Here is a 23,288-nt window from a genome sequence, read left to right as displayed (position 1 = left end):
TCATTTTCCTCACCCCTGCCTCCCCCTCTTTGTCTGATTCGTCCCCTTTGTCCGTCTGACATCCCGGTAGATGAAAGGGTGTGCGGTGTAAATACAAGGTCAGCCCCATTACGCACCACTGTCATTACCGCCACCTCAGCTTCCGCAGCCACCACCGTGCACGGCCTGTCATTAGTCAGCTAGCCTGCTAGTGCTGTGCTAACTGTTATTAATCATTACCTGCACCATCACCTTATGTGAGACATATCAGTGGTGCACATGAACAAAGCAACGAAAAGGTAAAAATGTATGTAAGTTCTCTAAATATTGGCAAGATAAGATTATCATGTTTGTTTCTTTCATTGCTTGTAACAGATCTTTATACATTCTAGTGGAGTGGCTCTATGCCTGTCTATTGGTTGAAAAGTCCAACAGACAGAAAAATCTTAATATGTAAAAGGTTATTTTATAGAGATATATGTGGCCCATACATAGACTGTATATAAAGATGGACAAATCATCTCCACTTTCTCCCACTATCCAGAAATGAAGCCAAAATATCCCAGATAAGAATGCTGCTATCTTGTGCCGATGACAGAGTCTATGCAGTGACAATCATGGGATGGAGCCGTGAGATTGAGGTCCCACTGATACACATGCTCAATCAATCATCATGAAGCCTTGGTTTTAAATCATCAAATATCTCAAACAGAATTCACTGGAAAAATGAAACCTGGAAAGAAATTACACATATCAGTGTGACAGAAACCATCATTTGGAAAAAATTATTACATGTATTTTGACTTTTTAGTTTAGTGAAAGTTCCATCCACTAACAAAGAGGAGGCAGGGTTTATGATCTAGACTTGCAGCCAGCCACCAGGGGGTGATCAAGATGCTTTGGCTTCACTTTTGAGGAGCTGTCATGTCATCCATCTTCATATAAAGTCTATGGATCCACAGAGAGTAACCTGTAGGCCTAATAAGTGTAGTGATTGCTTGACTTTTATCACAAGGAGGACATTTTTAGTTTTCTTTTGGTGACAGGTCAGTTAAGATCTATTAAGGATTGCTATCCACGAAACTTGATGTCCTCTTCTGACTGAACTGTAATAACTTTGGTGAACCCTTTCCTCAGCATGAATTGCCTCGATCGGGTAAAAGATTCAATTCATGCAAAACCTGGTTTTTGAATACAGTCTTGCTGACACACCCATCAGGCTCAACTGTTCTCTGTGTTTAGTGTTGATTAGCAAGTGTTAGCGAAGATGGTGAACACGGGAAACATTAGCCCTGGTAAACATTGGCATGTTAGTATTGTTGTTGTGAGCATGTTAGTATGCTAACATTAGCGTTTGGCAGCACAAGGCCTACACGCAGCCTCACAGAGCTGCTAACATGACTCTTTGTCTTGTTTTTCTATTAATTATGTACTAGATGATGATAACAATAAATAATAAATAACACTTTAGCTGTATTATCTTTGAAGTGGAAGCTTTCAAGGGTTAATTGAATGTATCAATTGCCTACTAACGACATGTCATTCAGGTCACCATTTAGAGTGTATTGCTCAAGCCAGTGATAAATTATGTGTAAATATTTTTAAATTAAAAGTATAAAAGCAACAGATAACTGTATGTAAATGTACTCAAACTCATGTATTCTACATGATTCAGAGTAAGTGAGGGGTGCAAATGATTAGTGTTTTTGTATGTGCTCTGCAGTCAGCCTTCTTATTATCATATACTAGCGTCATTAAACATGTTGTGGAGTAAAGTGAATGTGATCTGACAACAAAGCTACAACACTGGCCACAACACGGCACAGATACACATACAAAAGCAGAATAACAGAAGGCAGGTGAGAAACAGAACAGGTTATTACTGTATGGACATTACAATGTCTTTCTTCTAACTTATGTTTATGGATCAGTGCTGGTGCAACAGCAAACTACACCAAACACAAAGAGTTCATTTCTTAAAATACATAAATTATCAGTTAGAACAAATATAAAGAAAAGTTATATTTGTTCATCAGAAATGAAATGGGTTAGGGAGGAGGAAGCTGAGATTATTGCAGATCTCATGCAAATGTTATAAATCAATCAAACAAAGAAAACAATGGTTTTCCCATAAATTTCTCTCAATATTAGAAAAAGATCAATGTGATGGATGCGCTAAACAAGGATTTTAGCTCATCCACATCAAATTAATGTGTGAGTAACTTTAATTGATAGAGATTAGTATAAAACAGAATGTGGTGGGACAAAATAGAGGGATGCTGGAAAAGATAAGCATGTAGCCTATATCTTAACTAAAATTTTAAAAAGGAAGAAAACAAGATGACAGATGAGTTTACAAACACCATCAGCATCAAGCCAAACCAGAATGAAAGAGTTAAGATGAACATAACGTTCAACAATAGGCCCACATTGACAAAAACTTCTTATTCTTTCTCTTTTAGCCATGAATATATGAACACTGAGGCACATTAAGATACAATTTCTGCCTTATTTCTGCCTTCCATGCTTACATGTCAAGTAAAGCTTTTATTTTATTGGTTTTATTTCATTTCATAACTTTTCCTTCCTTATTCTGGCCAAGCTTGATGCAGCTACATTACTCTGAGCCTACAGGGATATTTGGACGGTCTACTATATATAGAGGGATCTGAAAGATGAAGAGTGAAGGGTGAAGGGTGAAGGGATAAAGGGACAGAGGACAGTTGGGTCTGTGTACCTCCGCCAGGTCAGAAAACAGGACTTGACTGGCACTTCGCCTCAGAACGTCCCAGTAACTCCGCGCCATAAACTCCTGACTGTCTTTTTTTAGCACCTGTGGGAGCGGTCAAGCAGGGCCAGGGTCAACTCCAGCTTCCAATATTCATTCTTTAAGTTTCTTATAAAATATACACAGATTCTGGAAGTTGACTTTTCATCTTATTTTAAAATAAAAACAGATAAATATAAAGCATATATGTATGAATAGTGTCAAATACAGTATCAATCATGGGTAAAAAATACTTAATTCAGATCTATCAGATATGAGAAACCCATTCTGCTAAACAAGGCAGAACATATAGTGAACAATAGTAATATGACTGGGGAAAGAGAAATGAGGCTAAAATGTTTTATAATGATCTGTATCAATGATGAATGCAGCAAAAATATTTGATTCCATTGTAAAGTTAGACCATTCGTTTTAATCCGAAAAATATGTTCATATATGCAAATATTATTTAGCATAACGTGGATTATTGATGAGGACTCTGCTGTAATGTTTCTATAATGAAATCACTGACTCTACCATGTCATTACTTTGCCTTTGTGCTGAGTCGGCAGTGAATACAAGAAACAACTGCGTATTTAATTAAACTCTGCAGCAAATGCGCAATTTTTACACCCTAAAAGGTTTCCCTCCACTGAGCCCATTAGACTTTAGCTCCCCACATTGAAAACAGCTGACAAACCAACCAACCACAGTGTCGAGCTCCCTGACCACCCACCTCGCCTTTCTCTCCAGGGAGGAGGCAGCAGCAGCCATTTTAACATGACCCTGCACCGCTCTTAACTTCACAGTGACAATGCAGCCATCCATCACAACACTGACAGGACCAGGAGCATGTGTGTGTGTGTGTGTGTGTGTGTGAGAGAGAGAGTCCATAGTCCAAATACAGACTAATGGTTGATAGTGTGCAGTTTGTGGACAGTAGCCTATAAGTCTGCATAATGGATTTTCCACACTGTCCTCTATCTCCATCAGGAAATCTTCATCACTACTCAGGGTGGGCAGATTTCAACAGTGGTTATCTTGTGTCTCAAAGGAAAATTTGTTTAAAAAAAAGCTACTTTTTGAACATAAAGTGTCCAAATTTCTCAGATTCCATAATTGATTTGCTCATTTAAATTTGACAGATATTTCCAGCCTTTTTTTGGTATATGATCATTGTATAGAATATGTATGTGTATTGGGTATTCTTCAATGGGAAAAAGCCTTTCTATTATCGTGAATTATTAGAAAACCAAGTCTCACAAATAGACAAATGTAACTTGTTTGCTTTCTTTACAGTGGAAATCTGAATGTCTGGAAGATAGTTTCTGTCTGTAGGCAAAACCTTCCTCAAAATGTTTTCCCACAAAATCTCCACACACACACACACACACACACACACACACATTCATTCTAAATTACATCACTCTCTTATTCGTAAGAGTCCATTTCTCCTGACCCCTTAAATCTGTTATCCTTTTTTATGCCATCTCTCTCTCCATTCATCCCACCCTCGATCAATCACTGTTCAGCTGACCTGACAGATGGACGCCCTGTCTTGAATTGAATCCATCCTCTAAAGGGGCCTATGAGCAAATTTTACTTCGAAAACAGAGACATGGACTGGAGCAGGGTTAAGGCTTTGAGATATGTGCATTACAAAGTCCTATTGGTATCCACATGTAATTGTTATTTACATCTGCAATGGCTACCAGATTTCATTATAGCTAGGTGCCCTTGAGGTTGTGAAACTGGTCATAACATCCATGAGTTGAAGAATCACTTGTTACATGAATCTGTTTTATGTCAAATAATTACAGTTACCATATCTCCCTGCATTATTTGCTTTATCTCTATGTCTCTACTGTACTCTGCTGCCATAATTTGTGAAGAAAGGGACAGCAATTTACCTTTAGTGTAAACAGACCAATTGGCATCGCATTTTTTGCTTTCTTGACCAGTCTGACAACCAGTAGGGTCAAGTTCCAATACTTTAATTAGTGAGCTTTATCAGTGCCTATAAACTGACTGAGCCAGGTAAGATGTTTTCACCTGTTTCCAGTATGTATGCTAAGCTAAGCTAACTAGCGGTGGCTTCATAATCAGCAGATACTGTATATATGAGAGTCCTATCATATTTCTCACCTAATTTGAAAGCAATAAGAGTAAAATGTTCTGCTATTGATTTTAATAATACTTAAGTAGAGAACTGAGGAAAAAAGGGTAAAAGAATACCAAAAGATATTACATCGATTTTTAATCAGTCAAATACAGATTTGAAAAGAGTTTGCTGAAATTGTATATTTGAAATGCTAAATATATATGTATATATACACTATATATTATATATATGCCTCACCTTTCACCAACACATTAGAATTTTTTTAGATTAAATTGACAAGTAAACTTCCTCTTCCTTTTACATGAAAACAGACATCTAAAGAAAAGCAGAGAGAACACTAAGGGGATATGATTTTAGATACATACGCTGTTCATGGGGGCAACCTGATATCCATACAGCTGCATACTCTAACACACAGAGAGAGACATGAGGAAGAGAAGGTCAGAGCATGCAGCCAGAGAGGAGGAGGAGTAGAGAGGAGGAGGAGAGAAGGTAAAAGACATGTTAGTACATGCAAGGAAATAGGCTGTGGATACACTTTGCAGAGAGATGTTTCCTTTTCAACACATCTGTGGTTACATTTCAGAACAACACACACACTACAACACTACACTGCACTTCCCAGAGGTCATTGGTGTCAAACTATGAGTTTGGTGGACACCTAACTTTTTTCTTAGTAATTTCTGTTTCTCTTCAGCAGCAGTGGATTTCACTGGTCTGTAAACAGGATTACACAAAAACCACTGGACAGATTACCTCAAAATTTATGGGGATCAGGAAAGAACCCAATAATATTTTTGTGAAGATCCAGATCAGGGGACAGATCCAGGATTTTAGTTCCATTTCATTCTTATCATTGTGACATAAGGAATGTTGATTTTTCAGAGAATAACTCATGGGGCATGTCTGAATCTAGTGTATTTAAATATGGTTTCACAAGGAGACAGTTGGGCCATGATGGAGGTATGCACTCTCCTGATTGTAGATTGATCGTAAAAAACGTATTCCTGGAAAAAGATGAGGAAAAAGACAAACTTAGAACACCTAATGCATAGTTGTAATCGTGAGGTTACCTCTAGATCAGCCGATTGATCAAAGGTCAACAAAAATATGGTCAGGAAAAAAAAACCTTTTCCAAAATATCCCTGCAAATAATAGTTACCGAGACTTATATTGATAGGATATAATCATCAAGTGTTGTCATGAAGAGGTCACAAAGGAGTCATATGGTCGTCATGACATCACTATGAAGTCAAAGAATTACGCCATTTATTGTAGGAATGCATTAACCTTTGCAAACAATAAGATCACATGATCCACACCTTGTTTATATTAAACAATCCTTTGTCATCATATGAAATAATGATGTCATGATGACATTATAGAATGACATTGTGACAATATTAAAAATGTAATATTGCCTGGCATGGGTATATATACAGCGCAAGTGTGTAGGATATGCATTGCCCCTTGAATGCTTTTCATTGATAAGGGTTGTTCCTAAATGTTGACCACAGCTGCGCTGAGAAAAACACATTGATCTGAGAGTGTATCCGATATAAATTTAGAGACAATTGTCAGTACACATTAAAATCACAAGCGATAACAGTGTCAGAAACAGCTTCTGTAAGGCAGCATGCGATCCAACATGGTCACATGAAGGGTTTAACTGTGACTAACACCTGCTTCAATACAGACGACAACTAACTTGGTTGATGACGTGTCATTTTCAATACATCCAGTTTGACGCAGCACTCACCTTGAAGAGGTGACATGAGAGGAGCCGTGCCACAATATATACATGGATGTATTCAAATGCCATTTGAAGAGGCAAGTAACAGAAACAGTCATGTTAACTTTTCACTGTTAAATGAAAAATAAAATCTTAATAAAACCAGAGCATTTTGAATTTCAACGAAATCATTTTAGATCCAAAAGTATCCATCACACACACACACAAACACACACTCTGGTCCCATGTTACCATGGTTCTTACCAACTGTGCTGACTTTTCAGCATCTCCCTTCCTTCCCTTCTTCTCGTTTTTCTTCCGGAAGATCTCCTGAAGCTGTAACGAGAGTAAGAATCAGGATCTCTTTGACAAGTCAAAGTCAGATCTAAAGCTCCGTTTGAAGCTTAAATGCTCATGTGTAAAACATCCACCGGGTTCACAGGGTCAGTCACGCGTTCAGACTGGTCTGTGGTGTGATTCCAGCACCGCTCTTCTGACTTAATGACTAAGAGAGTGTTGGTTTTCTTGTTTGGCTTTGGATGTGACTTATGTTCACAGATATATAAGTAGCCTATTGATCAATACTAAATCATGCGGCAGGAAACAATTTAGCTGCACAGAAATCACTCTTAGGTGGGTGGTCCTTGATTTTATTTTACTTTCAGTGCACATTGAGCTTTTCCATTTTTAAACACTTCCTTATATATTTTTCATTATAAAATTATATTTATTTGCTTAAATCAACACATGATTTAATTTTTTATTATAAACGGATGTGTCTGTGTGATCCATAGATTGTATATAAATATGGACAAAATGACACCACATCAAAAGTGAAGCCAATGCATCTTAATCGCCACCTGGTGGCTGGCTGCAGTATAGGTCATAAAACCAGCCTCCTCCATGTTAGTGTGGTTCTTGTCACACTGTTGTAAATACCAGTGCAGTGGTAAAATTGTCCTGTAAGTTTGACTGTAATTACTAATTTTAAGCTATAAAAAAAGCGTGAAATGTCCTGACAGCTAAGACTGACTCGAGATTGGTCGTGTTAACAGGACCTATTGTGCAGAATCTGGCTCTAAATGCATAAAAAGCAGCATTTCTGGATAATGGGAGGAAGAGCAGATGCATCATCCATCTTTATTCACAGTGTGATCTGCATGTAGTGTCTGATCTGCATTTAAGTCAAATACCCTCCTTCTTTGACCACGTGTTACTAGCTGGCAAAAATCTAAGCATACTGCTGAAGCCACAACGTGGGAATTTTTTGGTTTCCCACACCTGTCTGCTCCCACAGGGTTTTCCACCACTACCACCCACTCCCCCGCTGATGCACTATCCTACTCCCACCAGCCTCCACAGAGACACTGAAAAACAGACATTTGCATGCATTTAAATGCTTTAAAGTTGAAAACAATAGCTACAGCTTAAGGTGGTTTGGAATACAAAACAGGTAAAAACATAGATAAAGTCTCTGTTTTTATTTTGTTCATGTTCTCCCCATAAAACCATTTACAAAAAAGATGATAGGAATATTCTCCACCTCTCGTCCAAAGTCTGCTGGGATTGGCTTCAGTCCCACACCCAACAACCCTTAGAGGATAAGTGGTATCGATAATAGGTAGATGGAGGCTGAGACTAATTATTAACACTGATTATCAGTATTTATATTAAAACCTTCACAACACTTCTCTGTTGTGATGGGAGCAAAGAGTCATGTGAATATTATAACATGGAAATTGAGCAGAGGGAGGATTTTCTCGCAGTATCAGCGACTCACCACCAAGAACTCCCTCTTGTCCACCATCTGGTTGCCGTCTGCATCAAACATATTGAAAGCAATCTTAAAACCAGCGTGGGGCTCTAGAAAACAGAGAGGAGAGCACATAGGGTGAGTGTGAGCATGTGTTAAAGGTAATTTTGAATACAGAAATAGAAGAAGCGGCATATAGGACAAGACAGGGGGGAGATAAACCTACAATTTACAGGACTGGGAGCAACATTTTTACACCACATGAAACTGGTCATACATTTATTTTAGATTAGCTTTCTATCTTTCTTACTCCCCTTCAGAATTTAAATGAACATCAATGAAATTGATCAGACAGCAATAATAAAATCCCTCAGTAGTTTCCTGATTAATGTGGTCATGATTAATGGCTGTTCTCTCATTTAATGTGAATACATACTGAGCTACAGCAGATGCCAAAAGTGTGCTGTTTGCTGAGACAAAAGACTTAAATGTCCTGAAATTCTGAAGGCAAGGAGAACAACACATTCCAAAATTAGAAGTAAGAATTGAGAACACAAAAAAAAAGGTTATGTGATGAGTGCACGACAAGCAGCTTTTATGAGTAACAAGCTTCACATTCCTGCCTACATTTAAGTTTTGAAAGAATTAAGTCGAGCATTACTACTTTTCTTTTCTTTTTTCTGTGACTCTTAATTTCTCTTGTAGCCCAAGGGCAAGGGGAAATCCACCCGTGCTGCGTCATAATTGGGTCTTGTTAAGTCCTGGGTGGGCCTGATCATAGTTCAGACCATGCACCGTAGCTCCGCTAACTTTGTTCTCTTTAAAATAGGGATAGTTTATACTGCTAAGGGAAAGAGAGACAATGATAGAAGAGGGATGTGTAAAGAGAAACTTATAGACATACAGTACACTGTCGCATTTAGCAGGTTTACTCAGGTTTAAAAAAAACCTGCATATACCTGCTCATTTTGGTTTAATGAGGTATAAAGCTGCTTTCAGACATGCACATTTTCCTGAAATCATTCAGAAGAGCTGTAAGTGTAAACACAAATGTCTGAGTCATTTGCTCAAGACATTTTCTAAAGCTGCTCCTGATACCGCAGGAACATTTCCGGAGGATTCATCGTGAGCTCCAGGGGCAAAATGAAAAAACTATACAAAAAGAATGCAAATATCTTAAAAGAAGTGCAATACACGTGGAAGATACCAACGAAGCTGTCAACTTGGAAAAACGAGATTAGAGAGCTTTTGGTGATAAGAAACGATGTGCTGGAAACAAAAACATGTGATTTCATCAGCGTAATTTATATGTCGCTGCCCTAAGGTCCTGCCTCCAGCACGCTATATCCAGACATCCTGAACGTGTCTAATCCGGATAATCTCCTGCTGTGTTCTTCACATGTGAAAGGCACAGTCACGATAGCGTCTGGATAATTGGGTTTGCATATTATCTGGACTTTGTTCATGTCTTAAAAAACGTGTTGAACGGACTCACTTGTCAGGATGCAGAGCAGGAACAGATACTCCGTGTAAGAGATGATGCCTAGAAACGAGACCAAGATAGAGACAGTTAAAGAAAAGGTCAAACGCACACAATGTTTACAGATGTTCAAAGACCATGGGCCTCCTGACACTGACACACACACACACACACACACACACACACACACACACACACACACACACACACACACACACACACACACACACACACACACACACACACACACACACACATAATCCTCCCTTTCATGAAGATAGCATCTTTAAATGTGTCTTCTTCAAGCTGAGCTGCCAACAGCTATTAGGCCACACACCGTTTCTTTTCCTACACCCAAAGTGTCCAGAGTAAAGACACTGGTTGGCAGGGGTGTGATGTGTGTGTGTGTGTGTGTGTGTGTGTGTGTGTGTGTGTCTGTGTTTGGATAAGCAAGTGAAAAATGTTTTAGGAGGTGATCCTTCCTTGCCTCAGGCCCATTTAGAAATCTCTATAGCTCCATCTCATCTCTCTCCCTCTTTGTCGCTCTCTGTCTGATCGTTCAGATAGTTCAGGGTGACTCGCTTGAGTGTTACGGGAGACTGCTTTCCCATGTGTGTGTTTATGTGTGTGTATGTGTGTGTGTCGGTGAACAGGACACTATTCGAAGCCATGTGAGCCTTGTGTTTTCCTGATGCATGACTGCTTTGAGTAGAAGAGAGAGCTGGTTTGGGATTGAATTCTCTTTTCTCTGTGTAGACTGAACTGTGCAAAGACTCAGGTTTCGACAACACATTCTGCATGTTTTCACTCTCACACGATCAGTAAAATATCACTGAATTACAGTGAATGGTTGATTATCTTTGATGTAATTAAGGAGAAACAATTAACAGTACAAACAGAAGAAGTGTTGGTTGTCTTGAAAACACGCTTATTTAACAGCATTTGATTCCAAAAAAAATGGTTTAAATTACCCATTTTATTATCTTTATACAGTATATTTATTTAAACATTTTAATCCTTTTCTATTTACTTATTATTCATATTATTAAGTTCATACATTGCAACATTTAAGGGAAGCCTAAAATGTGCTAATTGCTGGCATGAAACTGTATTTTTTGCAGCACATCAGCTCACCCAGTTCACTCAAGTTACCAGTCAACTACCCACATGAAAAGTAACATGAATGGCACTCACAGAGCACATATTATCACATAAACCCCATAAACAGATCACAGTGTTAAACACATCCAGTCATTCTTTAGCAAAGTGAAACCATTACTGTTACATTCCTCAGTTTGACAGACAGCTCTGTTAATCTCAGCAATCCAAGGCAATTCCAAGGAACTCAACTGTCCTCGCTCATCTTGGCATGAATAGGAGAGCATGTTCGAACATGAGCGCACACACACACGCATTTGCATGTTTTTCACACAATTTATATCAGAGACCAGATTGGAGGAAAGCTGACACCGACACTGAATAAATATGAGAATAAGCACAAGCACTGAACACAACAACACACTGTCCATTTCCAATGATTCCAGGCCACGTTCTGTTTGTGCTGCAGTAACAGTGTTTGTGGACTTGACAATATGCGCAAAGCATTTACAGTAATATGCCTCAAGCAAATACTTACTGTAATAGACATGCACTGTCTATAAATTCAAACAAACCTTCTCTTTTACTTTACATAAAAGGAATTTCTTTACATCCCTCCACTTCTCCTTTTTCCTTTCATCCATTCCACTCCCTCACTCCTCGGATCTCGGCCTTTTCCGTTTCCTCAGTCATGATAGAGGGAGAGAGGGGATGCATCACACAGGGTGTGATATATTTAGCATCTCCTAGTGTGTGTCTGTGTGTGCGTGTGTGATTATCACCATGGGGACTTACTCTCAAACTGTTTGAAACCTGTGTTACACACTAGAAACAAATGGTTTATAAGGAGAGAGGAAGGGAGGAGGGGAGGGGAGAGGAGAGGAGAGGAGAGGAGAGGAGAGGAGAGGAGGGGAGGGGAGAGGAGAGGAGAGGAGAGGAGAGGAGAGGAGAGGAGAGGAGAGGAGAGGAGAGGAGAGGAGAGGAGAGGAGAGGAGGGGAGGGGAGGGGAAGGGAGGGGAGGGGAGGGGAGGGGAGAGGAGAGGAGAGGAGAGGAGAGGAGAGGAGAGGAGAGGAGAGGAGAGGTGAAGAGAGGAGTGTTTTTCAGCAGGTTGTTTGGCCAAACCTCGGATTAGAGCCACCTACAGTGACACACCCACACACACACACACACACACACACACACAAACACACACACACGTTCACAGGTACTATTTAGTCACACCTCAGCAGGTAAGCACTGGTGCACATGAACACATGAAACCGAACTGAAAAACTATAACATTTATAGAACTGTAATAAATGTAGTTCTTGTATTTCTCACTTATTCATACTTATTAAAACACTACACAAATTATAAATATAATAACTTTAAACTGTAGTGGTAAAAACCTAATCCACTGACATTCACCGACCTTGTTATTATCTGACTGCTGCTTATTTACTCTGATAACAATTAAAGCAGGGTTTAAGAGTCTTGAAGTGTGAGTGCATGTATGTGCATTATTATATTAGTGAAGGTGTTTAAGGTGCCTTTGCACCTTTGAGTGTGTGTGTGTGTGTGTGTGTGTGTGTGTGTGTGTGTGTGTGTGTGTGCTCTCTCTGACCTCGTTCTCTCAGGTTGCGGAACAGTTTAGACGATCCTCTCCATACTGGGGGAGTGTCTGACAGGATCTTCTCCAGCTCCTGACAAACACACACGAAACACAGATTCACAAGTAGATACACTGTGAAAACAGCAAATTCCCACCTTCAAACTTCATATTTCAACTTTAACATGGACAGAAACAGACAGAGACATGACCCAAAATATCCATCTTGATGTGTCGTCTACTCAAAATATAAATATTTGTTGAAAAATATGCCATGGAGGTTGTTTCCATATTTCCATCTGTTTGAAGATATATGTCAAAACAAGTGAAAAGGTGTATTGAAAATACAGTGCGTCAAGTTATATGTGAATGTCAATTTCTACTGTGTGAAAAGAAACGATACGAATCAGATGGATGATCAATTAAGAGACATCCATTGCATATAGTTTGAACACATTTAGTATACTACTGCCTTTATTTTTTTATGATATTTGTAAAAACTGAAATGTGTAACATCCTCCCAGTGACAAACTAACAAACTGAAAATAGATATCCTTCCAACAGTACTGTCTATCATTGCTAATCAGTGGTTGTGCTGCTGGCACTGTTAAATGCTATCGTCCTGTAATTCCACACATGCACTGATGCTAAATGTAGGACGTTCACATTAAAATAACAAGCTCTTCGTGGAAAATTCTGGATTTAACCTGCATCCTATACAAAGCCTGCAACAGATGAAACATGCTGCCGATGCCTGCAACATGGAGGAGCGGGGGAAAGCAGCATTGAGCGTGTGTCTCCCACCTGTTTGGTCAGGGACCTCCAGGGCCTCTTGTCTGCCAGGGAACAAGACAAAAGAGAGGAGAAAAAGGAGAGAAAGAGGAGAAGAGTTTGGGTGGGCTCGGTCAGATAGCATCTGTATGATCTAGAAATGGGTCTAAATGTGCCGGGGTACAGTCACAACACACACACACACACACCAACACACACAGACACACTCGCTGTATATACAGTGTCATCATCACAGACCCATTTGTACTGTCTAAAGTGCCCCGTGCTTGTCTTTGTAGTTTGTGGAATGTCCCCGTAAAAGCACGCAGTACTTTTGCTCTGTTTTATACAACAATGTTCATCTAATTCAACTTCAAAGGGCACATTAGAGGATGCCGGCTGCTGAGAGGGTTTGTGCGGCTGTATCGTGTGTCAGCGAGCCGCGGTTGATGTAAACACACACATACAGGTGCACAGTTTGCACGCAATACAATCACATGCCTGCCGAAGAAAGGAATGGTAGCCTTTTTGGACGGGTGTTTGAGATAATCTCAACCTGTGAGGACATTTTTAAACACACACTAGTGTATGTGTGTATGTGTGCATGTGTGTGTGTGTGTGTGTGTGTGTGTGTGTGTGTGTGTGTGTGTGTGTGACTAACATTAACCTCAGACTAAACAATAGCGGTAAAGCCATCTGCTTTGAGGCTAGCTGGCGGGGACTAATCTGTTTCGACTGGCAGAAGGCTGACAGAAAAAGCAAAGACCTTTATAAACCCTGGATTTTAAAGAGTTTTACATCTTCACTGTCAAACAAAAAGATCTATTTTTAATCTTGGCACTGACATCCACACTGGGAAATCAAATTTAGATCAGAGATGGAGATCTACAAACTCAAACACATCAAAGGTACATAAAGCAGATTTACAAAAAGAAATGCCAGTCTCTAAATGTGGAAACTAAAGAAATGTAACTTAACTTGAATATTTGGAACATATCAGTAAACAAATGTCACATGATTTTTCAGGGATGAGGTTACTTTTGTCAGGGAAATAGAATTTTTCTGTATGATGATGCCAAAATAACAATCTAGATAGAGTCCAGCAGAGTGGATTCAAGAGGTAATAAAAAATACCTGTCTGTCTTTGTCAGATTGAAAGCACTTTGAGAATTTATGCTAACGAGTGCACTGTTCTAAACCTGCCTTTAGAAAATGTGCTGTTTGTTTGGCCTGTGGTCATGCTGGTTGGCTTTTCTTTCTAAAACTGTAAAAGTGACCTGCACTAACTAAGCGGCTACAAGTAAAGACCGATTGAAGGACTCCAGAACTCCGGAACGCGCCTGTCATCATGAATTCACTGGTGTCACGAACATGCTGTTGTCGACTCGTCATTGATGTCGCTTCCATTGAAGAGTCCCAGCAGTCACTGCTACAGAGCGATGGTGGCCTACTTATTTCGAATTGTATTAATATTAAATGTATCACGTGTCCAAATCGCACCAAATGCGAGACTGCACTTTCATGGGTCCTTAGTTATGCACACCAGCAGCCACTAAGATAAAGGTTCTTGAGATATGCTTTCCACAGACAGAAAAACAAATATTTGTGGAATTCGTCTGTAGGTGGACACTGTAATTTTCTAACAGTTAGAAAATGTATAAAGACTGACATTCAAATGATTTGTCCCTACACAACACTGTAAAATCACAGCATGTTCTCTAATCTCACAATGAATATAAATACCATTCATTTTATTATTGGTGTTTCAGGTCAAGAGTTTTGAACACAAAAGGGAAAGGTGATTTGTGCGTCTGTGATACGTACTTCTTGGTTCACTCATGGTGACTGACTCGATGAAGTTCTGCGGGGTCATGTACAGCTGCCCTTCATACTCCACCGAGCTGAACATGCGGAAACGATGCTCGTGGGAGGACATGTACACGTCTCCGTCTTCAAAGTCAAACGGACGTCCCTGCAGACATCAGTAAGAGTCAAAGCAAACACATACACCACATTCTGGTTGTTGCAATATTAATACACGACTGGCATTCATTTAATCACATTGAGTGCGACTTCTCCAGCTGTGAGAGCTGTCTGTGAAGAGAGAGCTGAGCCACACATGCAGACGGCACAGTTTAAACACTATGTGCCTCTCCACTGCTTTTGAACCTCCGTAATGAGGAGATCCATCTATTCTTGGCACCAACTCTCTCGATTTAGCTCTGTTAGATTATAAATAGAGTCAGCACCTCTGGCACAGTGCAATCACAGAACAGGGACACACACTCATGCATGCATACACACTTTCTACTTGATTAGCATCTTTCTCTCAGAAGCCAGAGCTTCAACTTGATTAGCTGCAGTGTAGGAGAAGTGCTACGCCAACAGATTGTGCTGCATGGAGCTGTGTAATTAGCAGAGAGGTTTCCAAATTTAACCCTGTCTAGCTGCAGGGCCCGGTGCACCGAGGTTCCTCCTCAGCTCAGCTAACATGCTAATGAGCACACGCATTCATTCATAAAGCTTTGAAGCTACCTCCACCGAGGGGGCTTTTGAATGCAGGAATAGGAGATGAGTGTTAGGCTTCATAGGAATGCAGTGTAATCAAGAGGAAGAGCACAGAGACTCTCACTAATGAATGAAGTTTACAGAGTTCTGCAAAAAGGCAACTCGGTTCACAGGCCGTGTGCTGCACAATGTGATGCAAGAGGTAATGTAATCTCCTTTGGAAAAAAATATCTGAACGCAAGTTAGTACTCACACTTCGGCACCATGTTTTTGTATAGTTATAATGTCATGTACCCACAACTCAACCTGTTCCTGTTGCCTCGTCTTGTTTTCCTGGCTGCCCGGCAGATGCTCCAGGTGTTTTCCCCTCAGGCAACCTAGTATTCTGCACAGCTGCTGCTCTTTCATCCATCTCCTGGGTTTTCTCACAGCTACACTCTAACCCTCACAAGTTCCCCCTGACATCAGGTCACCCTAATTTCGTTTAACCTCACCAGGTAAAACCTTCACAAAGTCATCTTCTATCTGAGGTGTCATAAGTTGCTAACACTGTTCGTAAAAAACTTTTTTTTAATTGCTCAGCATGATTTACTTGCAAATAGAAAGAAGCAGTTTACAACAGGTTTGATGCTGAACCATGGTCTTCCTCACTGTGCTATTAAAGGGGAACTTCACCAATTTTACACATCAAATCTATTTAGTGTCAGAGAGTGCTGCAATGTTTGTGACAAAAGTTTTGTAAAGCCACATTCTGGCTCTAGAGGGAGCTGTGCGAACATCAGATAATTGCCTCCAGTGACGTCACTTGAGGCTAATGGTGGAACTATTCTGAAACTGCGATCAAACATCCACAAACTCAGACAGTTACAAATGTTACTGTAATACCCTAACACCAACCTGCTATCACCACTGTAGCCCCTCTCACTATTTTACTAATGTAGCGAAACTCATTTTGCAGCTCACACTTAAAACTAAATATTGGTCAAAGTCAGGGAAAGCCATATATTTGATAAATATTTGGCCCATCCATGATTGAGTGGTTGCACCTGCAGTAAACGTTAGGCTTATTTAGCTGTGGATGGATATTAACCAAAAGATTGCTTCAGGGCACATTTTAAGTCAGCAGTGTGGTATAATTTTGGTTAAAAGAAATTAAAAATAACAAAAATGATAAAGTAAACCATGAATTTGGAAAATCCTTAGTCTCTTCTTAAGTCTTGACTAACCTATGCAAAGTTTGGCCCAGTCCATGTCCTTTAGGCCTTGTCCCCAGAGCCAATGGTTGTTGTAAGTATAGTAAGTATATGACATCCAGGTATCTATCTCAACTGACCCTTTTTTGTTTCCTGACAGCACGGTTTTCTTGTTCTTCATTTACAATCACTCTCTTCTTAAATCACATTTCCCTGCAGGTGGTTTCTGGCAATTTTCTTTAAACTTCGACTATTTTGAATCCTTATAGACTTCCTTCTAATGGGTCACACAAGACTGTTTTTCATTTTCCCTCACTGGAGCAATGTTGAGTTGCTGACTTGTCAACATGTTCACCTGTCAGGTACCCTGACTCTCTATCTTCTACTCTGCCTACCCCTCCCTCATCCTGGTTTCCCTGCAGGCAGCTCTTCTATCCCAGGCAGTTTAGAAGATTCAGCTGAACATATACAACCTGTATATACCTCACATCATTAGCTACCATTTTTATAATGGCTTTTAGATTGATTTGCTACCTTACAATAAGCAATTGCTCCCAGGTCAATTCAGTCGGTTAAAATGTATATGCCAGATCACTTCAAGTCTCCAAGAGCATACCCATTGCCAAATGGTAGACCTTGGTACCGTTTTACACATGGTACATACAGCTAAAAAATACATTACAGTGTAAGCACATAAAAACTGAATCTTATAGTCCAGCTGTGGACCTAGGTTGCATGGCAGTTAATTTGAAAAAGAGTGACCAAATAGATGAAGGATGAAACTGTCCCCTCTATGTTTCTGAACAATTAAAGATCCTTATTTTCTTGCATTTTTTATTCTCCTTTGCTAATCACTAATTGACTCTTCTGACTCTGACTTTATCGCTTTGATTGTGAAGCACTGTGTGACTAATGTCTGTGAAAGGTGTTATATAAATAAACTTTACTTACTCCATCTTGTTTTCATGCTTTAACAATACTCATCTGTCTGATCTAATTCAACTGAGGGACAGGAGAATGTATGGGATTACAATTTACTCAACACCTACTTTAAGAAACTGTGTGCAAGTGCCACCAGGAGAACTGGGGACTTTTTCTCTTTACTACACATGGCATGAAGTGATAAATAAAAACTGAAAAGGTGTGACATAATATTTGAAAGTATGATCAGTTTGCTTTCAGTGCCTAAAACTTGTACGCTATTTTATATTGTTCCAAACATGGATTTTGCACTTTTACTTTAGGTACTTTAAAGGTCCAGTGTGTAAGATTTAGGTGAAAGGGAACTATAGGCAGAAATTTAATGTAGAATAATCCTCATGATGTTTTCACTAGTTTGTTTCATCTAAATTGTATGAATTGTAGTTTTCTTTGCCCCTTTATATTTAAATACTTTATATTTACATCGAGGGGACCCTCTCTACGGAGGCCGCCATGGTTTTTACAGTAGTCCAGACTGGACAAACTAAACAACCTTGAGTTTTTATGACACCACAGGATCTTTTTCATGTGTGGAAGAGGAGGGTGAAATTCTACACACTGTACCTTTAAGTAAATTTTTCTGCTTATACTTTGAACTTATGTCAAAATATTGAATGCACAACTTTGACTTGTATCGGAGGTATTCCTACATTATGGTACTCCAATGTCTCACCACTGTCACCCTGCTCACACACACATCTGCACTCAGCTGCTCAGACGGTGACACCCTGGTCTTGTTGTCATTTCAGCACCAGCTCGAGCGGAGAGCGCCAGGCATGGGTGTGCGCGCGCACGTGGTTTAGCAGCCAAGCAGTGAGCCACAGTTTCCAGTGGGTGATGTGGGGATGAATGACACAGTGTGTCCGCTCAGAGGAAAACACAGACACACTGCCAGCCACAGCAGAGGTGGGCCCGTGTAGCTGGGCCTAGAGGAGGGACATACTGTATGTGTTTTGCCTTCCACACTGAGGCCCTCATGTCAACACTGGAGACTTTTAAATGAGTCCACAGACTCAGCATCAGTACAGCCCTGCAGCCTCAGTGTTAAACACTGTGGGCCTCCTACCTTCTCCTTGGCCTGGACTCTGGGGAAGGTCGGCAGTAAATCGTTGATGCTGTGTCTCTCCATCCTCCTCTTCCTGCCTCTGCCGCTCGCCATGTCGCTGTAGAAGTAAAGAGCCACGGCGCCTCCCGCCGCGACACACATCCCGACCGCAGCACAGCCCCGGACCCTCCCTCCACCGACCCTCTGACCGCCGACCAGCTCTGTTCTTGCCGCCGACCAGAGGTTCATCTTCCCGGCCAGAGCAGCCACTCTGCGGAAAGCGGCCATCGCTGCTGCTGCTGGTTGTGGTGGTGGAGCCGCTGCTGCTGCTGCTGCTGTGATTATTGTAACTTTAGGGGCAGGACTCAAATATCGCGTTCACACGCTTTCATCGCGAGATGTGCAGCCTCCGTGTTGATGCTGAGGCAGTTAATGATAAACTTTCCAGTTTTGTTTCCATGTTGTTTTTTATTATATAAATAGAAACGATATATGGCTCAACCTAAGATATGTAATATAAACCCAATGATAAATATTAATATTAGAAACTTTTTGATTGGAGATCAAATTCATAACCCATTAACAACCATTGGTGGTATAGAAGTAACCAAGTCATTTATTTAATTTAACATAGGAAATTATCAAGGTCATTTATTCAAAATCTTAATTAAAGTACATTAAAATATCGTAAACAGTCACTAAGTAGCTGCAATGTAGGCTATGCCAAATTGTTCAGAGGGACTTACATGAAGGAATATTCTGTAGTATGTCCTGACACCAGCTGCTCTGACACATGCTCAAGTTGCAAAATAATATCTCACAACAAACATATCCATAGTCCTCACACCAGAATCAACACGAAAGTAATCTCAGTTTACATGGGGAAAAATTGTAAGTGACCAACTACATCAATATTTGTCAATCTTCACTTTATATGGAGGGTCAGCGTGGTATCGAGTTTCCAGTGGGAAGCTCAGAATCAAAGCAGGCGGTGCCGAGCAGATATCAAACGAATATCAAAGATCAACTCTTCATTTAAGTCTTTACATGTAGGACTAATGTTTACCTGATGGGGCTTTTCTCCACACTTTGATGCTGGGAGAATAAAGGAGAGGAGTCTAATAGATGGGGCTGTCACCTGTTCACACATGAAGCGCAGTGGATCACTCTAACCTATTTAACCAAAAGTTGAAAACAGATCAAACAAAGAAAGAAAACCCCTTTTAAGGGGTCAAGTACGATTATTAAGCCCTTAATTTGTTTTTTTTGATTACTATTTTCTTCAAATAAGATTATCTTATTGAGGTGATAACACAAAGATAACACAAGGTTCCCTAATTGACTGAAGATGGATAAATAATTAAAACTGACCTCTAAAAAAATAGAAAATGTTGATTAACTTTTAATTCTAAACAGCTTTGACAAATATTCTGTCCATTTATATATCTTCATATATCTAATGATGTTTTTTTTTTTAAATAACAGAGCTCCAAGCAGATACATGAGCACTTTCATCTATTTGCAGTTTGTCCAATGAGGAACAAAAGACTGTGCATAAAAGTGATAAGAATGAAACCTCATATATTTTCCAACTGGTGTACAGCACTTTGAATAGTGATTAAATAGAATATGTCTACATTTTGATGTGGGTCTTATGAATCCTGCTTTCAAGGACCCCCGGAGTTCCCCACACCTCAGTTTGGAAACCACTTGCATTAAAAACCTCTAGGCTACTTATTCAGTTATTCCATTATCCGGGCATTCGATTAGGTTGTAATTTCTTTTTGTGTGTGTGTTTGTGTGTATATATGTGTGGGTGGTTGCAGGGTGGGGGGGTGTAACCCTGGGGGGGCCCTCCTCCTCCTCATTCTCCTCCTCCACTGACTGCTATAGTGGCTGCATGGTTGGCTTCACCCAACCAGTGCAGTAAACCAATATGGAAATGTATATTTTAAAAGCAAACCATGTGACCATGGGAAATGTTCCCTCACCTCCTCCTATAAATGTACCGTTGCAGTTGACGTCTTCATTGTGGCTGGGGATCGATATCCAATACATCAGGACCTGATCAGGCCGGAGGCGATTCCGATCGATCCTGTCTCCTTTGAAAAAAAAAATTTTTTTTGGTCATAAATACTAATGAACCGAGGGAAAAGGAGCCACGCCAATCACACAGGGGCCCTAAGTCTGACTGTCACACGCACGTACACATGACACTGTGATATATAGCCTATAGATCAAACCAGTAAAGGATACAATAGATTACATATATACACACTGTATGGATGTATACGCTGAGCAAATCCACACATATAACATACTGACCATGCGTATAGCGACCACACGCATGCACGCACACCCCAACACCTCTGCACCTTCACCTCATTTATCAACGCGACTCCCAAGGGAGGGGGCAGCTGTGTGCGCGCGCGCGTTGTTGCGCACGAGCGCAAGTCTGTATGGATGCCAAAATCAATGCCATATAGGTCGGAGCATATGCCCCCTGCGCCCCTGAAGAACAAACCAGCCCGAGTCCGAAAGCTGACATCTCTGACAATAATAATTGAAAATCTTTGTTCTGTTACATTTTCAATTCTGTGTTATTTGTATCTATAGCGCCAAATCACAACAAAGCCTATACGTTATCCCAGGGTACAGGCGAAGGAAGGTCAAAACCTTCCAAGATTATAGAGAAATCCAGCAGTTCCCTCAACGAGCAAGCATGTTCTGCAATGAGATTAAATATATTGTCTTGCCTCGCAGGGTCTCTTCAGTGTAGACTGGGTGACCTGTACAATAAGTTGCTGCACAAGCATCAGTGCAGTGCACATGGTCAAAGTGTCAATGCAAAGATGCACAGTATCGCCTATAAATGCACTCGTTTACACAACGATTTAACAGATGTGTGTGTTTTTTAGCTGATGCTCTTCAAGTGTCAAGTGTCGGGGTATTTTCTTTTCTCAGATTGCAGTTCAAACAGGTATATTCCCACTTTGAAGCCTCTGTGTCTTGATTCGTCTTTTAAGACGGCAATTAAGGATATATGGGCTCCTGTGCTGTTCAAAGCATCGTGGAAAGATCAATGAAGGGATTGACAGTCAAGTGATGTCGTTTGCACAGGTGTGTGTGGGTGCTCGTGTGTGTAGGCTTCATGTGTGTGTTTGTGTCTATGCGGGAGCTGTAAACGTGCGGCTGGGTTACATAAAACGAGGGGTAATAAATCAACCTAGTGCGAAAATTACGCAAATGGGGGCTTTCCTATCCCTGCCGCCGCACCTGAGTAATTTCGAAATGGGGGCGTGGGGTTGTAAAGCGTTTAAGGTAATGGCAATTTCACTTTCATTGCATGGGACAGACAGTGCACACGTACACACTCTCTTTCTATCCAGTTATCGCAAACAAGTTGCTGAGTTGGAGTTCCAAAAACTGGCAGGTGTCCTACACTGCTGATGTGCCTGTGAGCAACATGACACTGCGTCAATATGAAATTCAGGAAAGCTGCTGCGTATAGCTGGAAGGCACGAGTTGGGGAACAAGCATGTCAGGCTAATTTTTATTAGTAGTTTTCCATATCTTCTCCAAGTCCCTATGCGCTCTCACTGCGTAAAACCACTGCGAACCCAGAAATATTATGACCTGCATATTCCAATATGTGATCCAAATGTGATTATATACATAGTGGATATACTCTTCGATCTCTAGAGTTACAGGTTCCATGCTCGGAGCCTGTCTACCTCTAGGGATGTGTATACCATTAGAATCCTTAGTTCTGATATTTCAAAAATAATATTAAAGTCATTTCAATCTGATGATCTATATCTGATAATGATATCAGCCATGCCCCATGTCAAGATATTTTATGTCCGAACTTGAGTCATTTCTTCTGTCCAGATATTTCACAAATATTACCAAAGTGATTTAAAGTGATGTCCAATAAAGACACGAGTCGTGTGCCACATTAAGATATTGTATAGATATGACCAGAAGTCCGAACATAACTAGTTTCTGCTTTCCGGGTGTTTCAACATATTAGATTTTAAGTCATATCTCATGGTATCTGAAAAGAATATACCGGCTATACCATATACCATGTCCGGATGTAAAGATATATGACCACTAGGCTAAGTTTCAAGTCCAAACACGAAATATGGGACCGCTATCTTTGCGCTAGCACAGATCAAAGGCACATCACAGATGAGGCAGGACGAAGACAAGCAGTGGGATGAAGGAGCTCTGTTTCAAACGGGAACATAAATGGGCCATAAGGGGA

At 40.4% G+C, this 23,288-nt stretch overlaps 1 protein-coding gene across 10 annotated transcripts in view; it reads right to left on the bottom strand.

Annotated features, from left to right (window-relative positions):
• The window catches only part of micu3a (mitochondrial calcium uptake family, member 3a), a 29,246-nt gene extending 9,855 nt beyond the window's left edge, over positions 1–19,391 (bottom strand). For 2 of the 10 annotated variants that reach the window (XM_020083735.2, XM_069529384.1), the window contains exons 1-9: positions 19,040–19,388; positions 15,116–15,263; positions 13,325–13,356; positions 12,536–12,614; positions 9,849–9,896; positions 8,381–8,463; positions 6,865–6,936; positions 5,234–5,275; positions 2,717–2,812 (exon numbers count right to left, since the gene is read on the bottom strand). In XM_020083735.2, coding sequence (XP_019939294.2) covers positions 2,717–2,812; positions 5,234–5,275; positions 6,865–6,936; positions 8,381–8,463; positions 9,849–9,896; positions 12,536–12,614; positions 13,325–13,356; positions 15,116–15,263; positions 19,040–19,306 — 867 coding nt within the window. In that variant the 5' untranslated portion in view covers positions 19,307–19,388. Of the gene's footprint in view, positions 1–2,716; positions 2,813–5,233; positions 5,276–6,864; positions 6,937–8,380; positions 8,464–9,848; positions 9,897–12,535; positions 12,615–13,324; positions 13,357–15,115; positions 15,264–19,039 lie in introns of all 10 variants that reach the window. The other 8 variants (XM_020083737.2, XM_069529385.1, XM_069529386.1 and 5 more) reach the window with 8 other exon arrangements.
• Positions 19,392–23,288: the final 3,897 nt, after the last annotated feature.

The sequence above is a fragment of the Paralichthys olivaceus genome, chromosome 8 (genome assembly GCF_024713975.1).
Source record: "Paralichthys olivaceus isolate ysfri-2021 chromosome 8, ASM2471397v2, whole genome shotgun sequence".
Classification (NCBI taxonomy): domain Eukaryota; kingdom Metazoa; phylum Chordata; class Actinopteri; order Pleuronectiformes; family Paralichthyidae; genus Paralichthys; species Paralichthys olivaceus.
Note: the sequence above shows the minus strand (reverse complement) of the source record. Positions and strands in the feature narration are given on the sequence as shown.